The following is a 23,153-nucleotide window of genomic DNA, read 5'->3' on the forward strand; positions in this document are numbered from 1 at the left end:
ATACATAATATTAAATAAAATAAAAACTAAAAAAATCTTTAATTAATTCTCTAAATCTAAAGTAGTATGGTATGTTAGTGTCATTATCTATATAATCACCTTAACACTCTTAGAAAATGGATATTAGCCAATTGGCCATGAACCAGTCCAAATAATAAATTTAAGTGTTTATATATATTTTTGACATTATATTTTATCTTATTGCTTATTTAAACTTTGTATTTTGATAAAAAAAATATTTTTATCTTATATTTTATAAAATAGTTACAAAAAATTGAATATAATAATACAATTATTACAGAATAAATGATTGTATTTTTGTTATGAATTATTAGCTTATTGAATTATATGTGATTTTAATTCAAAAAAATTTCATCAAAATTGGATCTAAGTATCTATTTGAACTATTTTACAAAACATAATATGTGAAAATTAATTTGTCAAAATATAAACGGGTAAAGATAATTCTTGTGTCCTTTATGGGAAAATAGGAAGAATTGTGGGGTCAAAATGTAATATAAAGAGAAAAGAGGTGTACGTCATGCAATTGCAATTTCTGATTTCCTGAAACCCTAGTTAGGGTTTCTTTCTAACATATATATTCATACCTCTTTTGTGCCTCCATTTGAAACTCGACGGAGCTCGGTTGAGAAATCAGAAGAGGTGAGCCATGGTCAAGCACAACAACGTCATCCCTAATGGGCATTTCAAGAAGCATTGGCAGAACTATGTGAAGACTTGGTTCAACCAACCAGCGAGGAAGACGAGGAGAAGAATTGCTCGCCAGAAGAAGGCCGTGAAGATTTTCCCCAGGCCTACATCCGGACCCCTTCGTCCAGTTGTTCATGGACAAACTCTGAAGTACAACATGAAGGTTAGGGCTGGCAGAGGCTTTTCGCTGGAAGAACTCAAGGCTGCTGGAATTCCCAAGAAGCTCGCACCCACCATTGGAATTTCTGTTGATCATCGCCGTAGGAATCGATCGTTGGAGGGTTTGCAGTCTAATGTTCAGAGGCTCAAAACTTACAAGGCCAAACTTGTTGTCTTCCCAAGGCGTGCTCGTAAGTTAAAGGCTGGAGATTCTACCCCAGAGGAGTTGGCTACTGCTACACAGGTTCAAGGCAAGTACTTGCCCATTGCTCGTGAGAAGCCAGCATTTGAGCTCGTTAAGATCACAGATGATATGAAGTCATTCAAGGCCTATAACAAGCTCAGGCTAGAGCGTACAAATGAGCGACATCTTGGTGCTAGGTTGAAGAGGGCAGCTGAGGCTGAGAAGGAAGAGAAGAAGTAGAGGGTTTTTTGCTTTTTGGGTTGGACCCTATTTTCTGAATTATATAAATTTTGTTGTTGTTAGCTAAGTTTGGAAGATTTTTGAGTAATTTTATGGTTGCATTGCTGATTGCACTATTGGTAAATTCATCGTATTTTGAAGATTTTTAAATGATGTTATGGCTGCAGTGCTGTTGGTAAATTCATCTTATTTCTCAAAAAAATTATTGAATTATGAATGTTTGAGATTTGTTGACATAACATTGACAGGTCAGTTCCAACCTGTTCTTCTCATCCTCAGGTCAGTTCCTTCTATTCTTTACAACTTAATTATATAATCTAGCTATTAGTAAAGTTTACACATTTTCTTAGTTAAGTTTTCCACTTTATGGGAAGAGGCAAGTAAAGCTCAGATAAATTTCAAGTTATAAAAGTAAATGTTTGTCTGCTATGTGAATATGATAATAATCAATTCCTAGCCTTTGTTTGCTTGCTTAAACGAACGACCCCCCAATCACCATCAAAGGTGATTATATTATTTGTTGAATTGTTTATCCTTTGCCTCATCAAGTTTAAGTTTTTTGTTGCTAATTATCATTATCATTAGGCATTAATTTGTGTAGCTGTTTAAAGAAGCATTGCTTTATTGGTTCCACATAACCAGCAGTACAAGTTGAATCACCCAGTTCAAGTTGGCAAATGACATTTTTCTGAATGACATTTATAGTTAGTTTTGTTCCTAACAGAGATCTAACTTTCATCTCTCTCTCTCCAATTTTATTATTAATTGCTTAGTCTTAGTTTTGTTTACTTTTTTGAAGAAGAAGAAGAAGAAGCATTGTTTGTTGGCATACTACTCAGTCTTCAACCAAACCACCAAGTAAGTACCACTCAACCACCACCACCAACAACATGCTTTATTTATAATTTATTATTAACTAAATGAGAAGATAAACAAGTACAACAACATAGGATCACCGACCTAGGATGAGATTAGCACCACACATAATTTTTTCTCTATTTTTTTACAAGCCTCCAGCATTTCCCCTGTCAATTCCTTCGGGAAAGTACCTTTTCAAAGCTGCGGTCAAGTCATGCTCTTCCTGTTAATTGAAAGCCTCATCAAAATTCAAAACCCAAGTTGCTCTGTAGAAGATCAACATATACATATATGAGGAACTGTTATACATCCCAAGTTTCAACCCGATCCACATTTCTTCATTTTGTGATAACTTGTCAAGCTTCACTAACATTACATATTGTTATTTATTTTTTAAAGTAATTCCTGTCTCCCCATGTGAGGTTATTCTTCGGAGAGGAAAAGAGATAAAACTTTTTTAAACAAAAAGAAGTAAAACTTCAGTGTTAAAATAATAGTACAACAGAGTGATTTTTTTTACTTTTGTACCCTTTTTTCATTCAACACAGATAGATCTTTTTTGGTTGGGTAATATGAACTAAGGTTTTTTCTTTTAAACATAATCAGTTTTTCTTCAGTGTTCTTATTTCATGCCTTTCACCATCTATACACACCATTTGTTCGCAGTCACCCACCACCACCATCGTATTCTAAAATCATAACAGCAAATGGGTTTTGGGAGATTTATATAACTATTTATATATCCCTCAAAACCAATAACCAAGATAGAGGCAAATATTTACATACATAGTAAAATAGAATCCAGATATAGAAGCAACTATACATTCATTTGGGGTCTTGTACATGCGCCAACTTCCTAAAAAAATGACCTGTGCAAGACCTGTCCTCGCAGTCCAGCACCAACTCCGGCGCCACTACCTCTGGTAGCTTCTCTCGACGCTTGTTCTTCAAGAACGCATTTAGACTATGCATAAGCTGCTGCTTGGCCGTGTGCAACCTGATTGTCATGGCCAGTCCGATCATCCCCACCGCCACGTAAACTGACGTAAAGTTCCCTTTGGGCTCTGCTGGTACTGACCTTGATGCTTGCCTGTAGCTAGGAGTGTAAATGGGGCGCTCTGACCTGCCACGACTCGATAATATCTCGCCCAGAAATGATAAGTGTTTTGAAGGGGGTCGGGTCAGATATTCTTCCCTGGATTTGAAATCACTTATAGACTTCAACAGATAATTGATTGTGAAGGAACAACAATAAGAATATTGTTGTAGTTGAGTCGTACATATCTACATCCAAGCAACACCATCATGAATCGAACAATGACTTTGGCCACTTCTATTTGTCAATCGTTTCCTATGATTTGATCTCCAAATGTGTTGATAGACGATCAAAATGGTCAGATACAATGACTGCTATGAGGTCTCGTGCAAACCAGAAAAAGACTTTTGGATAATACCAACTCCTGTCCTGATTCATTTTGATTCCCAACTTTTTTTTAAAAAAAAAAATATATAAATATATATATAGAGAGAGAGAGTTTATTACGTAACTCACATTTGTAGTGCTAGTTTGCTTGATACGAACACATTAAACCCTCTTGCTAACACATATATAACACTAAGGTTGTGTTTGGTAAAATTTTTGTTTTTGAATTTTTAAAACACAAAAATAGAAATATTATTTTTATTTTTGTTTTTTATTTTTAAAAAATAAAAATATATTTGATAACTATTTTTGTGTTTTGTTTTTAAAAATAAAAAACAATAAATGTGAGAAAAAAAAAACTAAAAGTTGAAAATAATTTAAAAAAATTTTGAAAGTGAAAATTTTCTATTTTCAAAATTTAGTAAATTCTGTTTAAAATTTTAAAAAAATAAAAAATAAAAATAGAGTTACTAAACACTATTTTATGTTTAATTATTAAATTTTTAATTAATTAAATAAAAAACTGTTTTTTTAATGTTACCAAAAAGCACCTAAATTTTCACAAAATTCCAAACTCTTCTTCGAGTTTCAAATATTTGCTAGCAATAATATAAAACTGTATTGATCTTATATAAAGAGACTTAATTGCATACGTCTACAATGAAGCTTTGTAGTGAATCCAATATTTCAAAGAGAACGAATCAGGTGCGGCTATGTTAAGGACCAATGTTTGCACCAAATTCATAATGTATTGTTATCGTAAATTTTTTTACATAAATATTTAAGTACAATAAATCTATCTATATATGTATTATTACCGTAAATTTCCCATAAAACAATGATCAAGATCTTTATTTGTAGAACACGTAGCTCTTGAGAAGAAAATGTTCCAAAGAATTACAAATAACTAACTAACTAAACTAACAGACATTAGTTAACTAATAGAATTGTTGAAACATAATTAACTACTTAAGTAACTTAGTGGAGCTAAGAGTTACGTACTTGGCCTATCAAGTACAACAACTTTTTAAATAATAATTTATTAATTACTAATTGGTTTCTAGATGAAATGTGATGATTCTTGTCAAATATCATCACGAGTAGCATGGGTGGAGGAGCAAAACACGAGTATTGAGTTTGAGGGATATGTTGATGACTCTTAGGTGGTGTTTGGTTTGAGGTAATGAAAACAATGGAATAGGAATATGAATAGTAATAGAATGGAATAAGAAAGGTAATGAGATTATGTTGTTTGGTTAGAATAATGGAATCAATGATTGAATACCTATTCTTATGTTTGGTTGACTATGAAATGGAATAGAATAAATTTATTTTGGACAAAAATACCCAAAGTGCTTAAAATATGATTAATAAATTAAAATAAACATACTAAATATATATAGATTTACCAACAATGACGTTGCTTTTTTTTTTCATATTCTTTTTTTACAAAATAATATTTAATAATCCTACTTTTTTTAAGCATAATAATTCCACTTTTGAATACTACAAAATATTAAAATTATCAATAAGAATTTATTTTTGTGAAGTATTTTTTTAATGTCAAATGCAATTTACTTTAATTATCACTAAACACTATTTATATTTTTTAAAAATAAAACAATATAATAACATATTTTAAACTAAACATTATAACATATTTATATTCTAATAATCAAAAGAGTTTTTGATTACTGAGATCAAACTTTGTCCATACACATGAAATATTACTAGAAATAATATAAGTATTCATGTCCAATTACTCAGAACTATGCTCAAAGACAATCTAGTTTGCAAAATTATGAGCATAAAACATTACATCATATCCAAAAGATTATAATTTGTATACTACTGAATGTCAAAGGCAATATAAATAATAGGCAATGTTTATATATGTATTAAGAAGTAATGTTAGACACAAAATCAATCCTAAATTGATATTGATTTGAGAGCGAGAGAAACTAAGCATGGAAGAATAATGTGCCCTAAAACCAATTTTGATACAAAAATGGCAGAAATTGCAGAAACTGTTAAATAAATGCTAGAGAGAGAAAGGCATAGCCAACCTGATTCGCAATGGGCAGAGCTTAGCGGCGATGGCGACGAACTGCGGAATCAAAAATGCGGTTAAGCTAACCTCAGAGACCTAATCTCAAAAATGAGTGAGGAAGATCTCCATGGCTAGAGTGGAAGAGAGAACCATTTTTGTCGATTTGTGAATAATGAAAAAAGAAGGGTAATTAGGATAAGGAAAGGTAAGCAAAGGTGGAATAGAATTATAATTCCACTGACTCAAAAGTGGAAAAGTTATTCCGTTAGTTTGGGGGAATAAGCATTACAATGGAATTCTTTTCCAAACTTGTTATTTCCAACCAAATAAAAGAATCCGGCCCATTAACATTCCATTCTTTTTCTTTCTGGCCCATTACCATCAACTAAACGGGCTCTTAGTGTAACCAAGAAAGGTGAAAAGTAAGCTTGATTTTGAATGAGAGGAAGCTAATAACCAAAATAATAATGGTTTATAGTATTAGAATGTAATGACCCACTAATCTAGACTTTTTGGACCATTAACGAAACTATACATAAACTTACATTTTTACGAAAATACCATAATTTTATTGAGTAACTTGTAAAATAAGAGTTACTTACAAATAAATACTAAGAAGGTTATGGGATCCCATTGTCTTTAAAAAAAACAAAACATGATTTAAATGAAAAGAATTACATAAGAAATGCGGAAAATACATATAAAACCATAAAAAGATAAAATGAGACTACATCCTCGAATCGAATAATGCTCGACCCCTTGACTCCATTCACGATACACATCCTCTAAGCGTCACAAATCTTACCGCCTCTAAAGCTATTTTCCTGCACATAAAACAAAAAGGAATGAGCCTAATGCCCAGCAAGGAAAATCTAACACATAGTCATACACATAAACTTCATAATAAACGTAAAGACATATCATAACACTTAATACATACACTTATTATAATGACCATTATTACTTGGGGTCCCATAGACTAAACAAGCTTATGCCCATGAGATTAGTGGGGTCCTACTAGCTAAGTAGGCATATACCCATAATCTTTTTGGGGTCTTGTTAGTCAAATAGGGCATAAGCCCAAGCCTACAAACATACACATTCATAACATATTCATAATGTACCATATTTCATAACATAACACATAAGATAACATAAGCAATAAACATATAGATTCTATCCTATTTTCCTTACCAAAGTTACCGGGATATGATGGACTGAGTTGGGACTTTTGGAACACTCCTAAAACCATATGAGAAAGAGTGAGTCTTATGAAGAAGAAGAAATGAAAATGAATAGGAAGACTAAACCATTGAGAAATATGCTTACCGAAACTTATGTGCTTAATAACTTGGATTCCCTAACCAAAACAAGAATGAGGTTAGGGGACTGAGTAGAAGGCTTTGAGAAAGAAAATAACATGAAACAAATGAAATAGAGTTTCGGGTTTACCTCAAAGACTTGCAAGACCAATCTAACCACAACCGAAATACTAAAGAACCTTACTTCCCAAAGTGTTTGATAAGCTAAAGATGATTAAGCTTATGACTTTCCCACCCAAGTGTTTAACTCTCACACTCTCTTAGCACTTGCAGTTTCTGAACTTAGAGCAAAAGGTGAATAATGGCTGGGTACTAGGTCCTATTTATAGAGTTTGGGAATGAAAGTATCTTGATTTTACTTGAATAAAAATAATGGCTATTTAGGTGAAAATAATTTGAATAATCGTTCAGCAGAGGCTGAAGACTCGTTCAAAAGATGCTGGACTTAGGAAGGAGTTTGAATGGCTGAAAGGAAAAGAATTCAAAAACGTTTGAACATATGCTGGAGGAGGCGATATATCGCCCCCTATAGGCGATATATCGCCTGGACCATTGTTCCCGAGGCGACCGTGCATCGATTCGTGTTTTCCGTATCTACGTGCTGCGATATATCGCCCCCTATAGCTGCGATATATCGGCACACGCTGAATATTTAAACACGAAATTACACATTTTTAGCTAAGTTTGAATGGAGTAAACAGCCTTGACTAAGCCCTCAACGTATTCAAAGCTGCTGGCTGACCCTATAACATTCAAACTTTACTCCTTATTAAATTTAATCCTAAAAAATACTTAATCTTTAATCACCATTCATAACATGTGCTTAAAATCCTATTGGTTGATATCTAAACCTTATAGTACAATAAATATAATCCTTAATATCAGTCATATTAATCAACCTTAGGTTAAAATTAATATTTTTAAACTATAGGTTAAACTTATAAAATCTACAAGTACTACTATGAGTGTCCAAATAATTTCCGGTCTGAACCAAAAATCCACAGTTACAAAGATAATACTAAACATACTATAATACTACTAAACAATTAGCTAAGTAAAGTTCTTGGACTCTGCATAGAAAGAGAACAAAGCAACTATTTCATCATGCCATGTCAGTCAAACTAAACTAAAAAACTAAAAAGTCAACTTTTGATATAGCATAAAGATGAGATGCCAGGGGATTGAGTTTACAAGTTACTTAAGTTTGTTAATTAAATGGTTAAATAAGAAAGATTTCAGATTATGCACAGTATGATTGCATTCATGATGAGATGGCCACATATCATTTCTATCCTCACATGCATATATCTCATCTATATAATAACTGTGTAGATAACGAAATTTTTTTGTTTTAACGGTTTTTTATTTTTTTAATGTTAATTTTAACAGAATATTCGTATATTTAACAATAGTTTGTAAACACTTTAACTTAAAAAAAAATTAAAATAAAATATTTTTGAGATATTTTACAATAAAAATAATAAAATTATACTTTTTATAACTTAAATAAAATTTAATTAAACTTAAACTCACTTATTAGAATAATATCATATAATTAAACATATAATATAATTTACTCACTTATTAGAATAATTAGACATATAATATAATTTATTGTGAATTAGCAACAAATTGTTTTTTTTTTTTTTAAAACTAGCAAAAAAACTTAAATTTAAAATACACGTATAATGTTTAATATTACATTAAACATATAATATATAATCTCTTGTTGTCACTCCCATATTCAAAAACTAAAACAAGCATAAACTTAAACAAAAATAAATAAATTATTTAATTAAATAGGATATTTATTTCAAAATTTAAATGACACTAATATAAATTTAATAAAAATAATTAATCATTCTATAAATAAAACTTAGCAAACGTACATATTGCACGTTATTTGTACGTAGTATATATATAAAAGGAAATTTTTCACAATTGTTTGAAGCTAATTTTTTCTTCTTACACACTCATAGTAATTTGGATAGAGAGAGAGAATAAATTGAAGAAATACAAAATATTATGTATTTTTGTTATTTAAAAGTTAATTTTGACCAAAAATACAAATGCTAGGCTGACCCAACCATTTTCAAACATCAGTCAAAAATAATTTTTTTTTTTTATATTTACACTCCAAAAATATATATAGACATCTTATTAATAAAAAAAATTAATTTTTAAAATCATATTTAACAATTTTTCTTAATATTTTTTTTTCTCATTCTTTCATTTTTTTTTTAATTAATTTCAATCATTTTATTTTATCTTATTTTCATAAAATTTTAAAAATAATATATAATTTTTTAGAAAAAGACTTACTTTAACAAGTTTTTATAAATATGTTTTGTTTTAATTTTTTTTATTTAAATATTTGAAATATATATTATTTATATGTATTTTTTAGAATATAAAAAATAAAAAATAGAAAAATGTGAGCATGAAAAAAAATACATTATACATTAATTTTTAATAAAAATAAAGTATTTTAATCAAATTTTGATAAAAAAAATAGCTTTTTTTTTAAGAAATCAAGGATAGCTCAAATTTGAGATCTCATTTCATTGAATCATTATATCTAAACGCACCGTTTTGGTTGACCTTTCTAATTTTATTACTAAAAAAATAGTGATTTTTATAAATTTTACTGAATAATAAAATGTAAAATGAGAATATTCAATTTTTTTATATAAAAGATAATTTGGACACTGAATTTTTTTTTAAAAATGATTGTATTTTTACATATTTTTTAAAAATTTAATTTATTTTTTTTATATAGGGAAGAGGAGATTTGATAAACCATCATCAAGGCATCAACAATTATTTTATTTTATTTTTGGACAAAACTATTATTATTATTATTATTATTATTGGGTAATTGGGAAGAAATAAAGTCCAACACAATTTGATGGAACAAGTAAAGCATTGAGTGGTGTTCAAATATCAACCACAAATTTCTCACTTTCCCATATATAAAGCTAACGAAGTTTCAAACCCATCAACAGAATTTTCTGTTAATACTATTCCAATCCTAATTTTCTTTCATCATGGGAACTGTAATCGACTCCCATTTCTTGGGCCTTACCGCCATTGTTACAGTTACTATTCTTCTTTTGTCTCTTTAAACTCTTGTGACTCTATTACTTCTATTATTTCTAATCTTGTGTTGTGGGTTTTGTGTTTGTTTCAAAGGTTGGATATCAGTTGCTGTTCTTCATAGTCACCGCTCTTCTCAAAATTGACAAAGTCACTGACTTCGCTGGTACTCTTTCTATGCTTTTTCTGATTAGGATGATGGGAATGGAGAGTTTGTTAAAATGATTTATTGAAGAAAGCGAACTAGATACAGAACATGTTCAAAACTTCACTGAAAGAATGAATTTTTAAGCTTTGCCCTTGATAGTATATTTTGTTTTTTGTGTAATTAAGTTGTGGGTTGTTTGTGTTTCTTTTTTCAGTTTGTGAATATAATTCTGGGTTATGTCTTTTTCTTCATAGGAAGCACTAACTTTGTCATACTTGCTATATTGACTCTGGTGGTCAGGGGCTCATGGCACTTCAGACAGGTATTGTTAATATTTATTTTCAATGTACAATTATCTGAATCCATGAAACTTATTTGTCTATTATGCTTCTCTATATTTAGACATAATTGAATTTTAAGTAACTCACTAGCTGGTTTTTTTTTTAACCCAGCCAAACTTTGTGTAGCCTTCTGTGCTTTTGGAGCTGGTTGATTAAATATTGTTGATTCTACTTTGCTTTTCTTCTCCATTAATTTTAGGGTGTTATTGTGTTGCCTTATTTGACTTGAACTTGTGTGTTCAGATTAATGTGACTTGCAAAATGATCTTCAGCTGTTGGGAAATAAGTAGTTATATTTTCCTTTGAGCTTATCACCACCTCTTATTATGTATGACTTTTCAGCTCTTTCTTTCAGGTTGTTTTGAGTTCTCTGGTAGTAGTATGGGGTCTTCGCCTTGGACTGTTTTTATTGTTGAGGTAAAACTGATATGTTTATTTCTTGTTAATGCACAGTTTCTCTTTAATATTAAAGAAATGACCTCACATCAGTGCTATCCGCTACTGTATTGTCCAGAACAATATTCATTGATGATATCTATTCTAAATGTACTGACCAGGATTTTACAATGGGGAGAGGATAGGCGTTTTGACGAAATGCGCCAAAATTTGGGGAAATTGGCAGTTTTTTGGATATTTCAGGTTTATAAAATTCACTCTTTTCACCTTCTGACTGACTATTGTTTGTAGAAATGACTAAGTTCGCGAACTAAAATGCCCGACTCTTTTACAGGCTGTCTGGGTGTGGACTGTGAGTTTACCCGTTACAGTGGTTAATGCTAGCAATAGAGAACCATCTTTTCAACCTGCAGACATAATTGGGTGGATCATTTGGTCAATAGGATTTTCAATTGAGGCCTCAGCAGACCAGCAAAAATTGCAATTCAAAAACGATCCAGGAAATAGAGGGAGGTGGTGCAATGCTGGATTGTGGAAATACTCTCGTCATCCAAATTACTTTGGAGAGGTTAGTACAGCCATGCCATTGAGTGCTACAAATTATGTCTTCTAAAGTTACTTGGGAATTATGTCTTTGAAAAACAGATAAACATATACCATCATATGTGATGTAGAGTTTGTTCTTTTGAATGTTACTAATTAGTGGTTACAAGTGGGACTAGCCCAATGGTATGAACTAATCCCAATATGAATTGAATAACCTCTGGTAGTGTGTTAAATGCCAGTACAAGCCCAAGCATTCGAGAGGCTTGGTCTCTCACTAGAGCTACAACCCAATTAATGTATCACATACCTGAATTGTATTGGAGGCCTATCAATACTTCCCTCCAAACTTTCACCTTGTCCTCAAAGTGAAAAGCTGGACATTGCTGCTGCTGCTGCAACATATAGTAATCTTTCCAAGAACTTGGACTGTGAATGCAATTGAGTCATCCACTGTAATATAACCGAGTTTTCTATCCAGTAGTTGTTGATCTCTAGGAGTTTGCATAGCGGTTACATCACTACTTATTATCGAGCATTCACAGTGATGAGACCACTTGGTAAGTAAAAGGTAGAATGCCAAATTGTGACTTTTAGTGTCTCTTGTCAAAACAAGGTAACGTTGAGGTCTAAATGAAACCATATTTTGGTTAAGAGTTTTCCAAATGTTAAGAGAAGTAGGATTGAGTATTTATTTTTTGATATGTGAATTTCAACTTTGAATTGTTATATTCTAAAAAATAAACTTAAACTCTATTAGATATTAAGATTCAATTTCAATTTTTAAAAATTTGAGAATAAATATGTAGCTTCTTACGTACTTAAAATTCAAGAAGTTTTGAATTATTATCTGTAATGAACAAAGTTTGACCTTTATTTTATCGAAGTAAAAAACAAAAAATACTAAAGAAGAAATGCACAGCTTAATCAAGTGCTATTAAGTCATAAATTTATAACTTTATGTGTTCAAAATTTAATAATGTTAAATACTTAAGAACACACTATACGATTGGCAAAAAAAGAATTAGTTTAAATTGTGTTATTTTCGTAATAGTATGTTAATTGGCACAATAAGGACACACGATTCGATTAGTAAATATGTCTAGGCCAGCATGACACGAAACACAAATGGATCGAGACTAAATGTGCCTGGACCAGCACAACACAACCTAATTAACACCATTGGTTAAGCATGTATTCTGTCTGATACTGTTATGGGCTTTGGAGATGTTATTAAGGTGGTGTAATGAAATGAAGATCTCTACAATGTTTATGTCATATATCTCACTATTGTTGCAATTGTTTTTGCTATGTATATATATGTGTTTCATGACCTTGACAAATGTGTGGTGCTTAGATTTTCTTATGGTGGGGGATTTTTGTGGCTTCAACTCCTGTACTGGATGGTGCAGAGTGGCTTGTGATCATTGGTCCTATCTTTCTTACCTTGTTGCTTCTTTTCATCAGTGGAATTCCATTGCTGGAGGTTTGTGTATACTCTTTCTTTCTTGTGGTCTACTTACAACTTTCCAGAATTTGTTTGTTAAAGTCCTGTAAATTCGAAACAGGAATCATCGGATAAGAAGTTTGGAAATGTTGCTGGATACGCGATGTATAAGAAAACAACTAGGTTACCCTCATTTTTTTTCCTCATCTGTTGTGTTTTAACTGTTTTCTATTGTGAATGAAGTCAAGAAATCTGAGTCCTTGACACTTTTTTTTTTACTTCAGTCCTCTAATTCCACTGCCTCCACTAGTGTATGGGAACCTGCCATCGTGGTTCAAAAAGTTTTTCCTCTTCGAGCTTCCTCTCTACAATCGCAATATTCTCCAAGAAGGGCAACACTGGTGAGTTTAATATTTTTGTAATTACTATTGGTTCAGTGAAAATTTCTACCATAAACTTGCTACTTTTTACATTTTCTGTATCATGCAAATACGTATATTTACATTTTTCTCTAGTACTTTTTAATGTAATCTCTTGATCTGGGTTTTATTATTATTATGAGAAAGTGTATTTAGCTAAAACTCAAGAGTATAAAATGGTACAAACCCGACAAACTATGAATGTGACGTGCGAGCCACGTAGAGATAATTGTTTAGCCCTTGAATGTGCTCTACTTATTTGTTCAGTCTCCATAGAATTGAGGACAGTATTGGGCACATATAGTTTTCTTTGCTGACTTTGTCGGTTCGTAACACAAAAGGAAAAATAGGTTGGTTCTGAAAATGGAAAATAATGTTATAAAAAATGCTCCAATCCAAATAATTCTATTCTAACCTTGTTAGCTTTGTTTTTTCTCAACTCCTATGAACCCACTTGAAATAAACAATTTGAGCCTAAGCATGTACTGAATGCCTTGTTCTTCTTGATTGGTATATTAAATCTGAGTAGCTTGTTTAAAACTTATTCAATAAATGTTATTCTTTAAAATTTATTTTATTTTTCATGTCAAGTTAGCTGTTGATGCATATGATAGAATATTTCCTATTTAAGGCATTTACCATATGTGCAAGGTATAGAACCAGCTCAAGAGAAGGAAGTGGGGGATTGAAGAAGATGAGTTAGTGCATTGTACATCTCTATTTATTGCTTTGAATTTCAGCTATTTGGATAATTTTGGGTTTTTGGTTGAAAAGTCACATTTTTTATTCTAATTGATTATCACAGATTGGTTGAAAAGTCATATTTTTATAAAATTTATAATTTTGTTTTTTGACCACATTTTGGTTATGATAGAATCTGATCATACAACTACAAACTACCATACAATTAATCTCTCTCACAAAGCATACAGTGCTTACAAAGACATCAGTTACTTTACTCTTGGGGGTGTTTGGTATGTGGTAAAGTAAATGTGGGAATTGGAATCTAAACCCCTTCCTATGTTTGGTTCAAATTTTAAGGAGTAAAGTTAATAATTTGTGTGGGTTCCACATGTATTTTAAGGGTAAAATGAACCATTTTCTACAAAAGAGTTTAGTATTATCTCCATCCTAGGTCCCTCCACACTTTCTAAGGCAACTCAACTCCTCAAAACAAACACCCCTTACTCACTTAAAGAGATTTAGGCTCTACTTGGCAATAATTTTGCTTTGGGCCTTAGCTTTGGGGAAAAGTGATTTTCCACGAAGTTAATGATAGCAACTTTTATAAGCAATGTTGAGGGAAACCTATCAATCGAGGAAACGAGGTGTGAGCAAATCTAATTTATAAGCAATAGAAGTTAGGAAGGAGGATAATAATGCAAGTATTCTAAAAGAACAAAACTTGACCTAAAAGTTTGGTTTACTCATCGGTCATAGCTAGCCATCCTCGTTGTTGGAACTCTTGGTTCTACACCTCAATGATAAGATTGTCAAGGGTAGTAGAAATCGTGTCGACATGAGCCAATGCAGAGCCTTGAGCAATGATAGCAATTGTAATATTATGCGCATAACAAAATTAGTCATGTGTGCAATAACATTTATTAAACTAGTTTTCGGTACTGTAAATTATTTAAAATTTTAAAATTCTAAATAATTTACACACCGAGGAGTGTGCCAGAGATGGGTGAGGCCCAAGAAAAATCAATTATTTTTCTAATTTTTATAGATAAAATAATATTTTTCTTAAATTTAAGAGTTTTTTTTAGGTAACAATTGATAATTTTCTAAAATTTGGGGAACCTTTAGGGTGGGGCCCTAAGCGTAGGCCTAGCCCGCCTATACTCCGGCACAACCCTATACACATCCCTAAAGCACACAATGCTCAAAGTATATCTATCTCACAAATCACACAATGCTCACAAAGAGATCACTCACTTTTACTCTTGCAACTCACACACTCGATAGTGCCCGCCAAGAAAAAGATGGGCATTTGAGCTACATGAATTTGACATTAACCCTAATTACACATGTAAAATTATTCATTTTAATCAGGGGTTTGGTGCAAAATGACATTTAATGGTGTGTGAAAGTAAGTAAATGTTCATGTTTTTAATTTTGTAGTAAAATAGCCTAACCACCTTTTTAATAGTGGTATTTGCGGCATAAATAGCTAATGTTTTCAGTTTTATACACTTATATAGCACATCTTTTTTTTTTCAACGGATTAAATATCAAATGTTATGATTTGGGCAATTCTGTCAATACCACTCCGTTAAATACTATTATGACTGATTAGAATGTCAAGTGTCATGATCTTATTAGTCCATTTCATATTAAGGGTAGGTAACCATTTGGTACCCAGTGTTTTTGCAAAATATCATCTTGGTACCCTGTATTTACAAATAATGCTCATTTGGTACCCTGTATTTTGAAATCGTACATATTTAGTATCCTGTATTTTAAAATTGTATATATTTGGTACCCTAAACTCAAATTTAATTAATAAATTTGTACTAATTCAATCAAATTACTCTCAATCATACGAGTTACAAATTATATATAACTATTAATAGTTTGGTCAAATTGACAAAATTTTATCAATTATGATACAAAATATCTATGTTTTCAAAATATAGGGTACCATATGATCATTATTGAAAACAAATGGTACCAGAATGATACTTTGCAAAATCAAAGGGTACCAAAATAGTAAATTCCTATTTTTAAAAAAATAATTTCAACATTATTTAAAATCAGAAAAAATAATTAAAAATATGTTTAAATTATAAAAATTAAAATTTATCATAAAAATTAATTTAATTAAATTTAAAAATAAGTTTAATTAGTTTTAAATTACCATATTAACACAACTTTTATAATCCACATTGTTCATCTTTATCATAAAATATCCTTCAAATCTATGCACTTCTTTTATACTTTTCTTGATTTCTTAAAGTAAAGAATGTATAGTTGGACTGCTATCTCCAATGAATCTTGCTGCCAATCTATGCTTGAGATGATCAATGTTTGCCAATGCCAAGTCCACGGTGTAAGCATGAAGAGACCAATTACAATCTCAAATTCAAATAATTTTGAATGATGAAAAGATTCAATAAACCCAAAGAACAATTTGGTCTGAAAAAAAATCAATTAACCAACGAGAACCTAAAAAAAATATGAAAAATAATAACCCATGGGAGCTCCTCTAGCAGCCTCTGACCCGCGAGTGACCCGACCCCTCGACCCGATGACCTGCGCCTCACCCAGCTTCTCCAACAACCCAAAGAACTGACCCAATCCGAAGGCCCAGCTACTGCCCCTCTCCTCTCCCAGCCAGCTGCGCCATGTGGCGCACTCTCATTGGCTGCAGCTAGGTCAAAGTCTCCTCTGCCATCAACCACCTTTCTAGCCCATATTTTGTGGGTGTTGGACCTTGCACATTTCTATTTTGAGCTTCAAAGCTCTTTTTTTTTTGTGTGTTTTAGAAAAAAGGTAAATTGGCCATTCACCAAAATAGTTGGGTTACTATTAATAATAAGATTTGATTTTTCAAAATCATATTTATTATTAATATTTTAGATTTATTGTATAACCCTCATTTGTTGTTTAATTTCTTTTTAGTCTTGTTCTCTCTCTATAAATATGGACTCTTTCTTTCATATGCGTATGCAATTTTGAGAGTAAATAAACCATAGCAAAATTTCTACTAACTTTCTTCTCATATTTTCTTCTTAGAATTTTGTGAGAATCATGAGCATAATGGTCTAATCTTCATAAGAAGGTTATGGATGATTCCATATGCTTGTGATGTTATTTTGCTACTTTGATATACTATGTTCTTAATATAATGTATTTGAGTTATTTATATTATTTCATCCTCATCTCCATTTTGTTGTCTTTATTTACTTGTGTTGACTGTGTTTTTAGCCAACGACGTGAGAACGTCAAAAACGATATAGCCTTCAAGAGAAATAAAACGACACAAACAGTTTATGAACAAAAAGTAAATAACACGAGATTTTATAGTGGTTCAGCCCCGATAGTCGGTAATAGCCTAATCCACTTAGAGATTTTATTACTGTATTCACACTCAAGATCATATGAACCAGTGTCAACTGAGTTTCTTGGTGTAAATATTCCAGAATACAAAAAAGGAGTTCTCTCAAGAAAAACACACTTTCTCTCTCTAGAACACAGATTAACTCTCAATTTGCCAAAAGTCCCTTTACGATCCTCCCAACCCTCTATTTATAGGTTTGGGATCTTCAACTGATATCCCCTTTAGATAGGGATATTTTATTATTCATCTTATATTTATATTACAAGAAATATTTAAAATACAACTGATTCCTCAATTTGAGTGAGGAATGAGAGATTCCCAGGTGTTTAGACCAATTCTTGCTGAAGTCGTTCAGGGGATTTTGACGTAGTCTCATATGCATGTTGATTATGTTGGAAAAAGCTTATACATGATCTTTATTTATTTTCATGTATATCTAATATTAAACAAATTAATACAAGATAGCCTAAAACATGTTTCTAAAATTGAATTCAAAGAGAAACAAAAATATAATACTTACAGTATACGCAGCGGAATTATGAGTCCTTCCTTCAGTTTCTCTAACTCTTGTATCCTTTCTGTCGCAGAGTATTATCAAGAAACTGAACCGATCTTCTATTTTCTTCACGATCTTCCAATGTATCCTTAGAACCACCTAGACTAGTGTGGGCAATTCTCAACACATGAGATAGATATAGAGAGAAGAAAAGAAAATAACAAAGAGGCTTAGAAAAGGACTTGTGTTTAGAGAGAATATAAAACTATCAGAAAATCTGACTTATCAAAAAACCTTTTTTTGACTTCTCTATAAGCACTCCTTTTATAGACTCAATTAGGCCATTTAATTTAATTAAAAAATCAATAAAATAACAGCCATTTTGAAGCCCTAGGTCGAAATTATCATGGGCTATAGGCCCGTGAAATTTCCCATTTGATTATAAGCCCATTGGACTTAAAATCAAGGCTTGTATTATTTTCTATTGATTTAATTAATTAAATAATTATTTAAATCATTTATCAAATTAATTATTTATAATTTGAACCTTGATTTAAACTTATTTATTAATTTAGATACCAATTTATCTTAATTAATAAATCTGCCATAATTTCTCTTTTCTTCTCAAAATTACACAACTCTGTGAAACTATCCAAAATTGACCTGGTCAACTTTGATAATTCTAATTGATGATTAAATCAATTAATTGAGACTATCTAGATGATTTTATCCAAGGTACAATGGGGATCATGGGCCTATGAAATCAAGCTCCAATAAGTTTTCATAAATCTAACAAATAAATTTACTAACTTATTAATTCCTCGTGACTCCACTATAAACTTGGAATTGCACTCTTGAATTCATAGAACGCTCTATAACAAATATAGATACACTATTAATTATCCATTGTTACAACCATAATTGTCACTCAATCCTCTATAGACGGTCTACAATGAGAGAGGACTAAAATACCGTTTTACCCCTCATTGTATTTTATCCTTAAAACACTTAGTTCCTTGTAAATGATATTTCAGTAAACTAATTTAATTACTGAAATGAGATCTCTATCATTTAACACCTTGAACCAAACTAAAAGGAAACCATCGTTTCACTTCTTCATCAGAAGCTATAGATGTTCATATCTATGATTAACACTCCCACTCAATTATACTACCGAGTTCCTAAGATGTAAGTATGGGCTAGTCCGTAGGGTAAGCTGGTAACGAACAAGTCAAAGAACTCAAATAATACAATCAGTTAGAATACTAACCACTCAGAATTGAGATTGAATTGACCTATGGTCAACTATATGATATGACTAGAATAGATAATAACGGTATGTTTACTTATCTTATCAACTGTCAATATCGGTCCTGTCCGATGTAACAAATACATCCGATCTTATCTACTTTGCTAATGTTCTGGAAAGAACATAACACTGTAATGTGTAAGTAGATCATATCGTAGATTGGCAAGTCAGTGTAAATCCGGTGCACTGACTAATCTTAGGACTAACTTATTTTTGAACATATAATCATATTTATATTCTACTGTGATTACGTCACTATAAATAAGATTAGCTATATGCTCGGGATTTAATAGAAGTTTATATTAAACAAATAATCATGAAAATAAAACATGTGAGCAAAGTGATTGACCAAGTCAAAAAATGATTTCTATTCTTTTATTGATAATAAAAATGAGATTACAAAGAATTTGGGTTTTAATTAGGGCATAAAACCCCAACAGATTACTCCTTCAAGCTTTCCTTGGACCAAGGTGATGCAAGCTTGGCTCCCCTCGGACCAAGGTGGTCCGAGCCAACTCCCTTGGCTTCTCTCCTCGGGTAGGTCCGAGCCTACCTCCTCCAATCAAGGTCCGATCGGACCTTGTGTCCTTCTCCTCGGACCAAAGTGGTTCGAGCCAATGCACCTCTTGCCTTCTCCTCGGACCAAGGTGGTCCGAGGCATTTTCCTCTTGCTTCTCACTTCGGACAAGTCCGAGCACACCTCCTCCAATCAAGGTCCGATCGGACCTTGTGGCCTTCTCCTCGGACCAAGGTGGTCTGAGCCACCCTACTCGACATTTCACCTCGGACAAGTCCGAGGCATCTCTTCCTTTGGCATCTTCAACCATGTCCGATCGGACATTATGTAGCCTTCCTTTGGCTGAAATCTAAGTCCCAATCCTTGGCTTGCATGGGACTTCCTTTCCTTAGTCTTCTTACCTCGGATGGATTCGAGCCAATCACCTAGGAAACCTACCTCGGACACGTCCGAGGCAAGCACTTGGGACGTTCAAGCCTTCTTACCTCGGACACATCCGAGCCAATTGCTTGAGAGGCTCCCAAGCTAAGGTCCGATCGGACCTCCTGCCTTTATCCCTCGTGTCAAAGTCCAAACCCCTCCTTTAAGCTCCTGGGACTTGGGTTTGAACCAAACAATTGGGTCTTCGAACTGGGGTCTGAGCCAATCACACCTTAGCCCAAATATTCTCCTCGGGTGTATTTGACTTTACCATGGCATCTCTCAAGCAGTCCAAATTCTTAATCAGTCTACCGGGTCCTTTTATTACAACTTTGAGGAGTCAATGTATTTATTGACTATTAATGTGTCTTTTACTGATCATGCACTGCCACTTGTCACCATTATTGCCATGTCATTGATCTCCAATTTTTGGGTATAACAACTTGCACTAATAGTATATAGGATTAGTCGTGCTCTTTTTATGTGCTTCTAATTAATAAAAGTAATATTGATACATAATTTTATGTCCAATCTTCTATTGCGTTATTACCCTTGTGTATTTTCTCATTTTTAGATTTTTCATAAGATTAACATTGTACTCCTAAAGTAAATAATTTTATAACTTAAATAAACTTTAGTTAGAAAAGAATATGGACTTTAATGTTAGATTTTCCAAGTAAATGTTGGGATGTGAACTATTTACTTGGTATTTTTATAAATCAAGCCTAAGTAACCAAACAAGCATATGGATGATTCTTAAAACCTTTCTATTTCTCAAACTCTTGATTACACCTTACTTTTATTTCACTTATCTCATTTTATCATTTCATAAAAAGACCAAAATCTCAAATATCTTTTTGCTATCCCCATTTCCTGACGTGGGCCCGGGACGGCGGTCGGGGCCCATGGACTGGGCGTTCGAATGTGGGCCCGGCCCAGGCCCGCTTGGTACAGGAATGTCCAAGGGGCGTGACCCTAGTGCGATATTGGGGCCGGACGGTGTCTAGGATGACGACCCAGGACAGTTGTCCGAGAGACGTACAGAGCTCAGGATCGCGTAGAAGTATACGTGAACGGTTCCGGACACTGGTAAACGGTCGAGGCCTGCAGTAAACGAAGAGGGACACAGGTAAACGAACCCGGATTAGGTCATCCCCGGTTGGTAGGGAAAAGCGTCCGGGACCCTGAAGCCGCCCCACTCCACGTGGGGGTTGTCCCTACTTTTCACCTGCAGAAAAAGCCACCTCGGGATTGCACGCCGCTGTTTCAGATCTGCACTGCCAAGTACTCTGACTGATCTTGTCCCCTGAATCTGCCTCGTAACTCGAAGTGCCCAGACCAAAAGCACCGTTTTGTTGGGCAAAATATAGTTCTTGGGCCACCTTATTGGGCCTTAATTAGTCTTGAATTGATGTATGTTTTATCTTTTATATTGGGCTTCCACCAGAGAAGCCAAGAGTATCCATATCTCTGATGGGCCCAGGTCATACCCGGCCTAGACCCAGTGTTCCCATGAGCCTATAAATACATGCAATAGAACATTGGGAAAAGGCTCTCTTCGACTTATATACAGATACTCTGTCAAAACATAGAGAAAAACTCCATTGTAAAAAGACTTTCCAAGCTCTAATACAACTGACTCGTGGACTAAGGCTTATTAACGCCCCAACCACGTAAAAATCCCGTATTAATCTTCTACATTCTATATCTTTATTCTTGGCTAATATCTATTAGTGTGGTTTCCAAAATGTGACGTGCGAGCCACGTAGAGATAATTGTTTAGCCTTTGAATGTGCTCTACTTATTTGTTCAGTCTCCATAGATTTGAAGACAGTATTGGGCACATATAGTTTGCTATGCTGACTTTGTTGGTTGGTAACACAAAACGAAAAATAGGTTGGTTCTGAAAATGGAAAATAATGTTATAAAAAATGCTCCAATCCAAATACTTTCTATTCTAACCTTGTTTGCTTTGTTTTTTCTCAACTCCTATGAACTCACTTGAAATAAACAATTTGAGCCTAAGAATGTACTGAATGCCTTGTTCTTCTTGATTGGTATATTAAATCTGAGTAGCTTGTTTAAAACTTATTCAATAAATGTTATTCTTTAAAATTTATTTTATTTTTCATGTCAAGTTAGTTTTTGATGCATATAATAGAATATTTCCTATTTAAGGCATTTACCATATGTGCAAGGTATAGAACCAGCTCAATAGAAGGAAGTGGGGGATTGAAGAAGATGAGTTAGTGCATTGTAAATCTCTATTTATTGCTTTGAATTTCAGCTATTCGGATAATTTTGGCTTTGTGGTTGAAAAGTCACATTTATAATTCTAATTGATTATCACAGATTGATTGAAAAGTCATATTTTATTAAATTTCTAATTTTGTTTTTTGACCACATTTTGGTTATGATAGAATCTGTTCTCACAAAGCATACAATGCTTACAAAGAGATCACTCACTTTACTCTTGGAGCTTACTCACTTAAAGAGATTTAGGCTCTACTTGGCAATGATTTTGCTTTGGGCTTTAGCTTTGCGGAAAAGTGATTTTCCAAGAAGTTAATGATAACAACTTTTATAAGCAATGTTGAGGGAAATCTATCGAGGAAACGAGGTGTGAGCAAATATAATTTATAAGCAATAAAAGTTAGGAAGGAGGATAATAATGCTAGTATTCTAAAAGTACAAAACTTGACCTAAAAGTTTGGTTTACTCTTTGGTCACTGCTAGCCATCCTCGTTGTTGGAACTCTTGGTTCTACACCTCAATGATAAGATTGTCAAGGGTAGTAGAAATCGTGTCGACATGAGCCAACGCAGACCCTTGAGCAAGGATAGCAATTGTAATATTATGCGTATAACAAATTAGTCACGTGTGCAACAACATGTTTTTAAACTAGTTTTCGGCACTGTAAATTATTTGGAATTTTAAAATTCTAAATAATTCACACAACCGAGATGGGTGAGGCCTAAGAAAAATAAATTATTTTTCTAATTTTTATAGAT

The 23,153-nt window shown here is 32.7% G+C and overlaps 2 protein-coding genes across 5 annotated transcripts; both read left to right on the forward strand.

The window, feature by feature from the left end:
- The first annotated feature begins 604 nt into the window (after positions 1 to 604).
- LOC133831641 (large ribosomal subunit protein eL13z) lies at positions 605 to 1,447 on the forward strand. Its single transcript, XM_062262012.1, has one exon. It carries the CDS (start codon positions 671 to 673, stop codon positions 1,292 to 1,294), a length of 624 nt encoding a protein of 207 aa, XP_062117996.1. The 5' UTR covers positions 605 to 670; the 3' UTR covers positions 1,295 to 1,447.
- An 8,436-nt stretch (positions 1,448 to 9,883) lies between these two features.
- On the forward strand, positions 9,884 to 22,540 carry LOC133831643 (uncharacterized protein C594.04c). 4 transcript variants are annotated; one of them, XM_062262014.1, is made up of 10 exons: positions 9,884 to 10,045; positions 10,140 to 10,209; positions 10,446 to 10,513; positions 10,888 to 10,949; positions 11,090 to 11,171; positions 11,263 to 11,496; positions 12,829 to 12,957; positions 13,040 to 13,101; positions 13,203 to 13,319; positions 22,341 to 22,540. In XM_062262014.1, exons 1-10 carry the CDS (start codon positions 9,995 to 9,997, stop codon positions 22,390 to 22,392), a joined length of 927 nt encoding a protein of 308 aa, XP_062117998.1. In that variant the 5' UTR covers positions 9,884 to 9,994; the 3' UTR covers positions 22,393 to 22,540. The 4 variants fall into 4 exon arrangements, with proteins under 4 accessions (XP_062117998.1, XP_062118000.1, XP_062117997.1 ...); XM_062262016.1 differs by having other exon boundaries at positions 22,347 to 22,540; XM_062262013.1 differs by lacking the exon at positions 22,341 to 22,540 and adding an exon at positions 13,989 to 14,194.
- The last annotated feature ends 613 nt before the right edge of the window (positions 22,541 to 23,153 follow it).

The sequence above is a fragment of the Humulus lupulus genome, chromosome 4, assembly GCF_963169125.1.
Source record: "Humulus lupulus chromosome 4, drHumLupu1.1, whole genome shotgun sequence".
Lineage (NCBI taxonomy): Eukaryota > Viridiplantae > Streptophyta > Magnoliopsida > Rosales > Cannabaceae > Humulus > Humulus lupulus.